General features: G+C 46.1%; 1 protein-coding gene across 1 annotated transcript in view; it reads right to left on the bottom strand.

Moving 5' to 3' along the window:
• Window positions 1–12,700, bottom strand: part of LOC135917226 (AB hydrolase superfamily protein YfhM-like) — a 39,125-nt gene that overhangs the window by 13,228 nt on the left and 13,197 nt on the right. The window contains exons 2-4 of the mRNA XM_065450761.1: window positions 11,988–12,216; window positions 9,407–9,543; window positions 1,890–2,002 (exon numbers count right to left, since the gene is read on the bottom strand). Coding sequence (XP_065306833.1) covers window positions 1,890–2,002; window positions 9,407–9,543; window positions 11,988–12,176 — 439 coding nt within the window. The 5' untranslated portion in view covers window positions 12,177–12,216. The remainder of the gene's footprint in view (window positions 1–1,889; window positions 2,003–9,406; window positions 9,544–11,987; window positions 12,217–12,700) is intronic.

Raw genomic sequence — 12,700 nt, 5'->3', positions numbered from 1 at the left:
AAACAGGGGCCGTTTTTCTAATCCCACATTCAGACGCGTACTTTTCTATTTATTGAGACTCTTCACTGGTCGAAACAGACGATGACGAGATGCCCAACCCGTGGAGCTAGGTTATGTAGGTTTACGTTTATTACACCCTTCCAGTGGTGTAAGGATAGAACTGAAAACAGCTAAGAGGCCGCTTACTAGGACTTTAGGATAAATTCGTGGCGCAGCCTTGTAGGTGTGCCTCTTTTATGTATGACCAGATAGCATACCATGATAAATAATTCAGTGAGTAGTGACCGTACCGTATCAGGATTCATTTAGGGGCGTTCGCGAGCCGTGGCTGAGGTACCTGCAATCACATACGTGAAATAGGGGCCTAGCTCGTTTATTCACTCCACATACCGCCTAATGCAAAAGCATTGTAGAGGGGAGAGTGTTAAAGATTCCTTAACCGTAATGGCTAAAATACGGCAAGTTATAGACTAGGATGGTAAGTGGGACAACAAGATGCGCGCACAGCTTGGTACGCTTCGTTATGCACTGAGGGCACCAAAAGGAGTCCATGGAGCAGCGGTGTTAGTGAGGTTGTTTATTCACGAAAATGAAAGGAAATGGGAGCAAGCCCTTGACCGGAGGTCATACAATGTGTCCACAAAAAAAAGTGATTTGATAGCGTTAGTAAACATATTCTCTGTACATTCACTCAAGTTCCCAGGTACGACCGCGTTTGCAGAAGAGATGAGACTTCTTTATGCCGACTATGGCTGGACGTGGCGTTCATGAATGCCAACAGCTTGCGCTTAAGAATGGCCGATATGACAGCCTCCGACAACTGCGGTGAAGAGGAAACCGTCACCCATATTATGTGCCTGTATTCGCAGGATTGTGCACAGAGACGCTCACTTAACGCTGTGACCCGCCGTGGTTGCTCAGTGGCTATGGTGTTAGGCTGCTGAGCACGAGGTCGCGGGATCGAATCCCGGCCACGGCGGCCGCATTTCGATGGGGGCGAAATGCGAAAACACCCGTGTACTTAGATTTAGGTGAACGTTAAAGAACCCCAGGTGGTCGAAATTTCCGGAGTCCTCCACTACGGCGTGCCTCATAATCAGAAAGTGGTTTTGGCACGTAAAACCCCATATTTTAATTTTTTAACGCTGTGTTCAACAAGTTCGACGACCGACCTCTGTTGTGACATACCTCCAACAGAAACATGACTATACATCCTATTGGAAGACTGTTAGAGCATCGTTATGCTTTCTGCAGTCCACTGGGCTCACTGAACGCCCCGAGTACTTCCTGTTATTTTTCTCTTTACTCCCCCTGTTGTTCTGTTCCCCAATCCACGTGCATGCAATCAAACCGGGGACTTGCTTCTGGTTAGCCTTCCTGCCGTCACTGTTTCTCTCCCTCTCTGCTTAATAAATGTGCAATGGCGTGGCAGAGTTGTTCTGGTTTGATTTCTCCGCCGCAGTAAAACTGCGTGAGTTACCAACTCACAAATGAGTTCACTGTATGAAATTCGGCACCCATCATATTAGCTATATACTGAACCTATGTGCGCTTGCTAGTGCAGGTAGTTTAGGACAAGGGCTGCAATTAAGAGGAATCCGTTTTGTTCTAAGTTTCGGTATTGCTTATATTTTCTCCCATTGTGTATATAAACCCGCATACGTCAACGAACATTCGCTATTCGTGAAAGTCTACATGACTCTCGTATTTACCACGCGGCGCCAATCCGCAGAATCGCAGTTTGTTCGAAAACGGCTGAACGCAATTATGTTCACAAAGCGAAAGCAAAAATTAGGATTATCGCTGATCTGTATTAGGCGTCTGATCTACTTGACTTAGCGACACGAAGAACGGGATGTTTTGAGCGAAAATTAAAGCTTCGCACTCACTTAGCTTTTCAAGCAGCCCTCTTACATCCTCGACGAGATTCAGCATCAGATACTGGGATGTGTCCTCAGGTCTTGTAGAGTTGCCATAGCCACGCAAATCTGGTGCCACAATGCTGTAGCGAAAGAAACAGATAAAGCACACTAAAACGCGGGAGATAAGCGGAGGATGTAAAAAAAAATAATAACCGCGATGAGCTTACACGTGGTTTCAGATTAAAATCGAGAGAAAACTACCAACGCTACGACATAATGCACCAAGATGAATGTTCAATGTTAGTAGTAACATGAGCTCGTTAGCGCAAAATTTGTTCGGTGCAGTCAGACTCACAGAGTATATTTTTGAAGGGCGTGACTTCTTTAATCTGTGCATGTGCATTTTTTGAGCTTCATGAACGAGTTGCCTTACTTAACATACTAAGAAAATATCTGGTTCTAGTTCTTTCGTTTAGTACCCACCGCGGAGATGTTCTGTGCTCGCATAGTCATGCTGTATTATTCATCGCTCCTTTCTTCATTTCTTATCAACCGATGTTTCCATCTGATAGTTTAAAAAACAAGAATGGCATCGTGCTGATTCCGGTGGAAGTTGCCAGCCTGTTTTCTTTTTTCACAACGTAATGTCGGCTTTGCGGAACATCCAGTATTCGTGAATGATATTGTCATAGAGTTTCTCACTATAACACCGAGAGGGTAATCTGGCGCCACCGTCTATGGGAGTTTCTTAAGGGGGCACCGTGCCGTCATGGGAATGACGGTATATGTGTCTGCGAGGCTCGTGTTGTAAGGGGCTTCGTCTAAAACGTGGATATGGCTACGCAAATAACGCGTTCTCAAAGTAAAATCTTCATAAAATGTTTCTATTCACGCATATTACATCTTTACTTACCCACGATGCATGACCAAGCGAAGAAAAGCAAGAACAGACGACCAACTGTTGCAAAGTGAGCGCGAACCTTGTCGTCGGTTCTCCAACTTTAGCGGCCCGCTGATACGTTTTACGTAACATGTAGTCGTAACACAATAACTAGCTCTCATAGTTAAACAAAACATGTTTTCGCGTAATAATAAAGCTAAAACAGCTGTTCACGTGCTGTTCTAGCAGAAAATGAATCATTGTGACAGACGGAATGGTATTTGCCAAGCGCGTTTCAAGGTGCCCTGTTTCTACGAGAACGATGCCAATCCGAATCCACAATATACCGGCATTCTCATGCATACCACAGCGCAGCAGCGCCAGATTTCCCTCTAGGTAATGTAGTGAGAAACTCTATGGATATTGTGGAGTGTCATGCGGGACAGATATGCTTGTTCTACAAGCTGAGGAAGCATTAGTCGGCGATTTTTAAAGATTATACGCTCTTACGATCAGCCAGCGGGGGTTGTGACCTTCTAGCCTCTCTGGCCCCGCTGTGACGAATCGCTTCGTAAAGCTAAGAATGTGCGCCCTTCGGCCAAACTTGCAGCGTCACCAAGGCCAGACACGTTTGGCGGACCGAGTATTGTTAGCTGGTTCACTGTAGCCTTAACGTACCAATGAGAGCTAGAAAACTCCTGGAAAAGGGTGTTCTGCAGTGTTCCTTCGCGGACGCCGGCAATTACCACGGTCGTTTGACAAATGCCCCAGCTAACTGCGAGGTCATCCAAGGAAACAAGAGGCACCAGCTTGAAGAAAGCGTGACAACCCCTGTTTTTGAAGCACCCCTCCTTTTTGTGTGTTCAGTGAAACAAAGGTGCGGGAGTGAGTTTGTAAATCCTCGCCCCCAATGCGGGTCCTTCGACAACTTTGGACGTTCCGATTCGAGGAAGGTTGCACTGCAGTTTCTTTCGCCTAGAGATCTAAGGAGGACGGGGTTTTAAGCAGCCGTTTTCCGCTCCTGTGTATTTTTCACTTCAGTCATGGTAGACTGATGAGATGTAATGCCCTCCACTCGTCATGTAGATATTGTGAATAAACCCAGTACTCCTCGTTCTCGTTGAGAACAAGTTTCTCCCTTTGACAACTTCCTTAGCATGGATGAGTCGGATGACATCATGGGCCAGCTATCACTTTTCACATGCCCGAGCCCAGCTCTTACAACGCTGCACATCCTTGACCGTCTCAGAAAACACAGAAGTGTACGTGGAGCCAACGAGTCTGGCATCGTCTTCCACTGACGCCCGGCCGTCTCCAAATTGTTTGCACCATTCAAGTGCTGTGCTGTGGTTGCGCGCTTGACCGACGTGCTGAGTCTGAAGTCTAAGGTGAAGTTCAGTCGGTTTTAGGCCTTCGTTAGTGGGAAACTTAGTTACAAAGGGCTGTTTCACAACTGCGATCATTCCATCATTCATAGGCGTTATAATAGGCCGCGTTGTCTATGATTCCAATGGGAAAGGTGTACTGCTTTGGTTTATGAAACGCGGGCGTTTTACTGTTTCCTTACTAAACGAGAGATGATGCTGGGGACTGCTCAGTAGCTGTCCCCAGCTGCCGAATATAATGTAGACGGTAAACTGACGGTTGAGAATTAGCGCCCGTATTTGCAAGAAAAGAAAGAAAACGTGTTACGCTAAAATTGATGGTACGAGCAAATTTCAGTCAATCTTCATGCTGAACATAACATTAGCGAAACCGGCTTGCCAATTGCAAAGAGCACTTGAGAACGAAAAGCTTTGTGAATTATGCCCCAGCATTCGCGGATTCATAAGGATTGTCTTTTCTCATGTCTTACAGTATTGATTCACACACTGTGAATTTCTGTAGTCGCTTAGCGTATTCCAGTAACGCTGTTTTATATTATGTACTTGTATCTGTTTCCAGAAGTGAATTACAGTCAAACCTCGATATAACGAACACGCATATAACGAATTATTGAATATATCGAACTCTTCCGAAATATTTTTGCCAAACACATGTATTCTTAACTTCCTATAGCGAACGCGGTTTGGCATAAAACGGATATAACGAACTTCGCGACGCCAAGCCCTACCTCACTTTAATAGCAGGCGGCAGGCTTCGTTGTGTGTTGTGCGGCGCAGCAAACGTTCAGGACTACCTCGCAGGCGCTGACAGCGCCACAGATGCCACGTCGTCATCGAGAGTTGACAGCCAAAGAAATCGTCCGCATCTCACAACCGCTGACAGCGCCACTTCAGCAGCGGCGGCAGCGGCGTGATCGAATGTTGCTTTTTGCGTTTTACTGTTAGCAGTGGCGTGGCCGTCGTAGCGTTGTGTGGAGGCTCTTTCGGTGGTCGTGTCGAGTGTGGTGCGCGGGTGTGCGTAGTGCTGTGATGGCGATGAATGTGAAAAAAAGTGGCACTGACGTTAAAGACCAAGCTCGCAGACCAATAACGCAGTTCTTTGTGCGTAAATAAATGAACGTGACCCAAGTAAGCATCGTTCGAGCTGCTGTGCCTTCTCTGATTGAATTTCGCTCCTCTTGCATGTATTTTTTACGAAATTTTATATTACGAATTATGGATATAGCGAACTAATTTCCGACTCTTTAACTGTTCGTTATAGCGAGGTTTCACTGTATTTTATTGCGAGCGTGTTTATATGCGGACTCCCGAGGTGCATTCACGCTGACAGCACCGCCGCCATTGCCATGGTGTCCCAGTCGACGGGGTATGCGCGGCTCATCCGCGAAGTGTTAGAGCGTCTAGAAAATTGTACGTAGAATCTCCTCAGGGGTGTTATGTGAATGATGCGTTAGCATTTCGTAGTAACGACGTGGTGTTGAGTGGTTCTGCGCTGGTGTGCTTGTTATAATTGCGAGAACTACCGTGAAAGAATCGCGAAAAGAGAAGCGTGGTTTCAACACCGAACTGTTAAGCGCAATTTGCACGAGACGACAAGGAAGAGGCTCGTGTTATAGAACGCTCGCGCTATAGAGAGCCCGCAGCGGATGTGGACGTGGGGCGAAATGGCGAGGAACATGTAGGAAGTGAAGGAAATGTACGCAGCTTTCCCTCGAACGTCGGTATCGGGCGGTGTCGGAACGGCGCCGTTCCTCTTACTTTTTGCGTTCGACAGCGCGTCGCTGAAGTTCCCCGCTCTGCGCAGCGTGGTTCATTTGTTTCTGGCGTAACTTGTATTCCTGCGTGTCCGTTCTACACTACGCGGCTGCTGTCATCTTGGCGCCATTACGGCAAAGGCGACAGCGCTGCGGCGACACGAATTGCGGCAGAAGGCGGTGCAGCGTGAACTGATGAGGCAGCAAACTACTGCATGTGGCGGCGCCAGGTGCGCTGTCGACGTTCCCACCCGAAGCCATGGCTGGTCCACAGTTCTAGTGCGTGCCTGATTGTACACGTCACCTGGTCACAGAGACGCACTCGTGTCACTGCTCGCGCGATCGTTGTCGTCTTCTTCCACAACTAGCTGGCTCTATCTTGAAAGCGATCGTTTTGCCTGAAGGAGGGACGAACGGACGGACAGTTTTCTCTTTGGGTAACCATGGGAATCCTTATGTATTTGAAAACGCAAATGCATTTGGCTGCAAAAACATTAAAGCGAAGTAGGCTCGCCTTCAACGGTATGCTCATTCGCCTAGGAGGCGGAGCCAGGACCGTGTTCTGCCTTCCGCTAGTCGTTCGGATGTTGCGCGTGTCACTATAAGCACACTAGCGTTCCTGCTGAGCATTCTGTATACATGCGCGGCTCTCAACAGAACAGACAATAATCGTTAGGGTAGGGCTCTATATTTCACTGGACCATGGCTAACGCGTTCTCGTCAATTTCATCTCGTCAAAATGGTTCCTCAGCTAAGGAGGATTGGCTGAGTGAAGTCGTATACGTGTGTAAAGGCTCCACAACGTTATACTGCGACGCTAAAAGTTCGAAAAATTACAGGGTCTCTTAAGATCTCTCTTAAGAGGTGAACAACGAAAGCCTACATTCTTCCTCTCATCATTTCCTTCTCTTCTTTCTTTTAATCATTACAGCTCACTACTAAGCATTTTTAGTCATTTGTAATCAATTATGGCCATTAGGAGCCGTCGTTAGACATGTGGGTCATATCATAGTCATCAATAGTCATTGCAAATCATTTCCGCCATTATTAGTCATTACTGGTAATTACTAAGCATTTTGAGTCATTTCTAATCAATGGTAGTAGTTACAATTAGTCGTTAGACATATTGGTCATTTCGTAGTCATTAGTGGTCATTACAAGTTAATTCAGTCATTATTAGTCACTGCTGGCCATTACTAACCATTTCTAGTCATTTCTAATCAATAGTAGTCGTTACAAGTTGTCGATAGACATACTGGTCATTTCACAGTCATTACTAATAATTACAAGTCATTTCAGTCATTATTAGTCACTACTTCTCATGAGTAAACATATTTAGTCATTTGTAATCAATTGTGGTCATTACAAGCCGTCTTTAGACATATTGGTCATTTTGTAGTCATAAGAAGTCATGAGTGGTCATTTTAGTCATTACAGCTCATTACTAGACATTTGTAGTAATGTATAATCAATTGTGGTCGTTACAAGGCGTGGTTATACATCTTGGCCATTTCGGAGTCAATTGTAGTCATTACAAGTCATTAGTTGTCGTTATTAGTCATTACTAGTCGTTATTAAGCTTTACCAATCACTATTATAACGTTATCATGCACCAACTGTCACTATCAATCATTTTTCATTCTTTACCCTGTCTTCATATGGCGTGATGGCACTTCGGCGGACACTCCGGCGGTCAGGTCTGCTGACACGAACTTCACCATGAGCCTAGAAAGACTTTCGCCTTAAAGGGCCCCTCACCACGTTTGGCCAATTTGAACTGACAAGCGCAGACCATACATTGCGCGATAACAATCGCGTCTTCAAAGTGTTATATAGCTACGCGCCGCGGAAAGATCTGAAATTTCAATACGAACGCCGTTTCCCCCTTCACTCGCGGCAGCCGCGCTCCAAGCCGGACGGTGACGTAATCGTGCCCCTGCGCCTACGTAATCGTGTCCGCAGTGTGACGTCGCTGGTGGTGACACGTGACTCGGAGAATTATTCAAAACAACACCTGTTATCTGTGCGATCTGTTGCTTGTATTCACGAATTGAAGTTTAGAGAAATAATAAAACACACAAACGGAATGTCTGCGTGTTTTTTGTTTTACTTCGCACCGAAGCAACAGAAATGGACTTCCGCTTTATCTGCTTGTTCCCACGGTCATGCGGTCACGTGCGCAGGTACTGAAACTCTGCCATTTTCTACGGTGTTCCAGCGCCTGAACAAGCTTTGTGATCAGCTTGTACAGCCTCAGCATTCGTGTAGCACTGAAATATACCGCTTGTCATGTTTCCTTGTGCACAGCGCGCAAAATCGTGCGCTGCGCGAACGACACAACAGCTCGCGTGCGGTGCAGTCAGCGAAAATGCGTAGCGCAGGAAAAAAAATAGCGAGGAGAAAAAAAATGAAGGCGGGGCCTGTGACGTATGCGTTAAGCGACCTTCGAGGTCTGGTATGGGAGAACGCGGGTTAGGAATTTCGCTTGCGAAGGCTAGACGGGGCGAGTGGAGCGATTGTCTTGCATGGCAGTGGAGCCCGCCTGCTGAAATCACGGGTTCACTGCACTGAAATATTGCTATCTCGGCTATTAATGATCCGCTTTGAAAATCTTTTGTGGCAGAACACTCCCTAGAGGACACGTAACAACTTCCAGCGTATAACCAAAATTCGCTATGGGGCCTGGTGAGGCTCCCTTTAACAACCAATGACGCGGGTGTGAAATGTCTATTTGGGGAGTAAGCAGAATCTAAGAAAAATAATAGAAATCCTAGTGTCTTTTCCTGCTGTACGATTTAAATGCGGCCGAAACTTCAAGTACGGGACTGGAACTAAACTTTGAAATAAGTCACAGCTGAATGAAAGAGCACATTGAGAATTAAAAGTACCACACGATGCTGTTCTAAATATTTACGCCAGAAAAAGAGATGAAAAGAAACAACGTAGCGGAAATTGTTGCCGCAGCAGAGAATATGCTTTATCAATCACAAAATCTGCACTATTAGCTTTGCCATTGGTCCAGCTCTAAACCTGTCTGCCAAGTAAACTAGTGGCTCATTAGGGAGAAAAGTGCGCTCTCCTTTGGAGTTCACTTCTTCGAGGTGGTTTGTATGACACCGGCTGCCCACTGGTTGTGAGATCAAACAGTGGCATCTGTAGAAGGTTGGCGGAGCGAACAAGTTAGAAGCGATCCTCCGGCAATGCTATGAGAAGAAGTGGCTTTCATCGATAGATAATAGATATTTTTGTTAATCGTACCTGCAGCGTTTGTCTTGATGTTTTACTAGGGTGACGTATTTATAGTAGCACGTATTCTGAATAATTATTTAAGTTTATAAACAGCGGTCGTCCTGCGTTGTTGCCTAGTCATCCTCGTTGGTTCGCCCGCTGCTTGTAAAGAACTGTTTCATGCATTACTTATCAGGTTGGTTGCACCAGCAAAAAATGTTTTTCTAGTTCCATCATCAGTTCCTCAAAAATCCGTCCCATCTGCGTTACAAAAGGTCACAAAAACTTCATCCTTACCAAAATTCATCACCAAGACTAGGTATTTGCCTGTTCCAGGAGTACCAGAAGTCGAGAAATCCATGCAGGAAAAGTAACATAGTTTGGTTGTTATCATACTCCTTACATCCCTTCGTCACATAATGAAGAGTGACGTTCTGAAAATTTTGCAGGTAAACAAATATAACGACCACGAAAAAGCTCTAAATTTATTTGGAAATTCCGGCGCCGCGCAATCAACTATAAAAATGTTGACTGACGATTACTATACTCCTTCATGAGAAATTTGAACACAGCCGTATTCGTGTTTTCATTGTGATATATTGGTTGGTACAGACAATCTCCTTCGTAAGGCACATCGCAAACTGAGCAAAGTGTTGCTCGAGTACCTCGCTAATCGGAAGGTCGCTAGAGGCAGCGCATGGGTGACACGCGGGCACGATTCCCCGCAGCCACCGCACACAGACCTCCGCTCACGCAGCGCTTCGTTTGTAATATCGTATCGGTGGACGCGCTCGCCACTTTCCAACGGTGAACAGACGACGGCGCGCTGCTCGGGCCCCATCTCGTAGGGGTCATCGCCGCAGAGCGCGTCATGCGCGGCACTACGCCTTTCTTCCCACGCTTTCATCATACCCTCCTACTCCGCTTTCTGCCTGATGGTTGTGCCGCACCTTCCTCCTCCGCTTTTCTCCTCACGCTTTCTTGGCTATCGCTGCCTTTTATCCTCGCTGCGCTACGCGTTCGCTCTTTCATCCTCCGCTGTGCTTGTTCGCTCCGTTAAGCCGACGCACGAAGCTAACGCGAAACGCAGGAGCGGGCGCCTAAAAGCGGCGCTCTAAAATGTGCCAGTCAAAACTTCCTCAAATGCCGCTTTCTTTAAACGTGTGCCATTTACGCGCACGCAAGGCTTGAGGTAACGGTGGAACGGGTCCTCTCGGGTTTTTACTCAGTTAGTGAGAACTATAGCGCTTAGCAAAGCAAGAGTATACAACGTGACAGAGGACGACAAGCGCTTCCAACTGAGCTTTATTGCGCCGGAGCACGAAAATAGGTAGGCCGAACGAAAAAAAGCGTGATTAATAAGAGATGAATAAAAAAGCAAGCAAAAGCCGTTCTATGGCTAGGCGCGCGCGTGAGCAGCTCCCAGAATGCTGATTTTTTTTTTGCAAGAGACACAAGGGGCCTGCTGACATATAAGCCGTGCTCGTGCGTCCGCTAAGCAGCTTCACCGATGATACAAGTGCGCACGGCTTATACGTGTGAGCAAGCTGCCTGTGTCTCTTTCTGTCAAGAAAATCAGCATTCTGGGAGCTGCCGACGCGCACACCTTGCCACAGAAAGGCTTTTGCCTGCTTTTATAGTGAAGTTGTATACATCTACTGTCTAAGGAAATTATCGTGTCGTTGTTGTAAACAAAAACGTTCCCATACGTAGATTGATCCCGAAGTTAGTGCAGTACCGGCCCGACCCACGGCGGAGGTGAAGCAGGCGTTAAGCACTTCCCATACGTGGGCTGATTCCGAAGATGGTGTAATGCCGGGCCGACTCGCGGCGGAGGTGTAGTTCGCCCACGCACACAGCTTCGCTGGTCATCCTTCTTCATGGAGTGGAAGGCAAATGCGCTTTTCCTTCTTAGATTCACCCATTGCTATTCACGCAGTTTTTCGTTCATCTAACTATTTTCGTGCTCCGGACAATAAAGGTCAGTTGGAAGTTAGCGCTTGTTTATATATAAAAAAGGCATTGTTTGTACAAATAATTCGGTGTAGCCATAATGCCTGCGCAGCTCTAAGATTGTTTTTTCCCCATAATTTATTTGCCTTGCATATTTTTTGGCGGTGGTCATTTCACAGAAGTGTTCTTGTACGCCCTTGCTCTAAGGTGCAATAATTGGCAAAGGCTACGGGAAGCATGTAACAGAAAAAAAGACGAATGTACGGCTGTTTCGTTGATGATAATAGTAACACAGAATCTGATACCATAGTGCGGCCCTTTCGGTCGATGACACGTTAGACTTAAGTTTAAAAAAAAAGCTGCAAAACAAGACGTACGCTGGTATATTTCATCAACTTTTAGATTATCTTAGCTTAATTACTGCAAGCAGCTATTATGATGCATTGGCTTGTCGATAGTTTTCCCTGTCCTGGTTATTTTCGAGTTCACCCGCCGTGGTATCTCAGTGGCTGCGGCGTGTTATTGCTGAGCACGAGGTCCCTTGTTTGTTGCCTGACCCTAGTGGCTGCATTTCTTTGGAGGCGGAATGGAAAAACGCTCATGCACATAGATTTAAATGCAGTTTACCTATCTGCTACAGGCCAAATTATTACTGAGATCATCACTCTACGGAATCTTAATTTCCCGTTTGGATGTCATGACTGATCATTACATTTTGATTTTTAAATGGTGGCAGAATCTTCTGCTGGGCGTTTTCGAATAGCACACATCTACTTGCAGGCGGATTCTCTTGCGCTTATGCGTTTTCGAGCTTGGTGAGTGGATACCATGACAATCTGCTTCACTAGCCCTAGCTGTTAACATAATGACTAAGTCACTATTCGTGTTGCAACATGTAAACACGAAAAGTGCGTGTTTAACCTACCGTCAAGTTTAAGTATTTATGGTTTCCATAGGAATCATTCATGAAGTCTTCTGGCTCCAACCTGACCGGTGGATGAAGTATACCGTCGCCGTAAAATAATACTTGTAGACTGACGTACGCCTTGAGCCAGATCCACATGCCTGTTCCAATGGCGAGAACCATAAGCTTGCCTAGGGGTGCGGGCACCATATTTGCTGAAATAGGCCCGGCGACTTAATGGACAAACCAGCTGCAAAAAATGAACGGTATTGCGTTAGTATGGTGAGTGTGAGAGTAAATGAAGGTTAATAAATTAAAAGGTTTCAGAAATACTTGTCTAGTGGGAGTATGAGTCACACAAGAAGTGGTTAATTTTATGTAGTGAGAGTGATCTCTTGGGTTCACAAACACCCAAGAATTCATCTAGACTATAGTAAGCGCTTCTGCTGAATGACACATGTGCATATTTATTGCAATAGGCACGTGATGACGCCCAGTGTATCGGAAAGAGGAATGTGTTGGAGAAGAGTCTGATTGGTTTGTCGATCAGAGATAATAGACACAAAAATTTTAAAACAAAAAAATTAAGCGCGCTACATAAAGCATACTGTGAGAGGAGGCGTGGCGACGTGGCACGGTAGAAAGCGGTAAATGTGCGACAGTTTCTATGTTGGAGCTTGCAGCGTCGAGTCCTTTGAGACCGGCCTTTGTTGCTACTGCCTACCTCTGTAGCC

This window comes from Dermacentor albipictus, chromosome 7 (genome assembly GCF_038994185.2).
Source record: "Dermacentor albipictus isolate Rhodes 1998 colony chromosome 7, USDA_Dalb.pri_finalv2, whole genome shotgun sequence".
Taxonomy (NCBI): domain Eukaryota; kingdom Metazoa; phylum Arthropoda; class Arachnida; order Ixodida; family Ixodidae; genus Dermacentor; species Dermacentor albipictus.
This window is presented reverse-complemented; position numbering and strand designations above follow the sequence as displayed.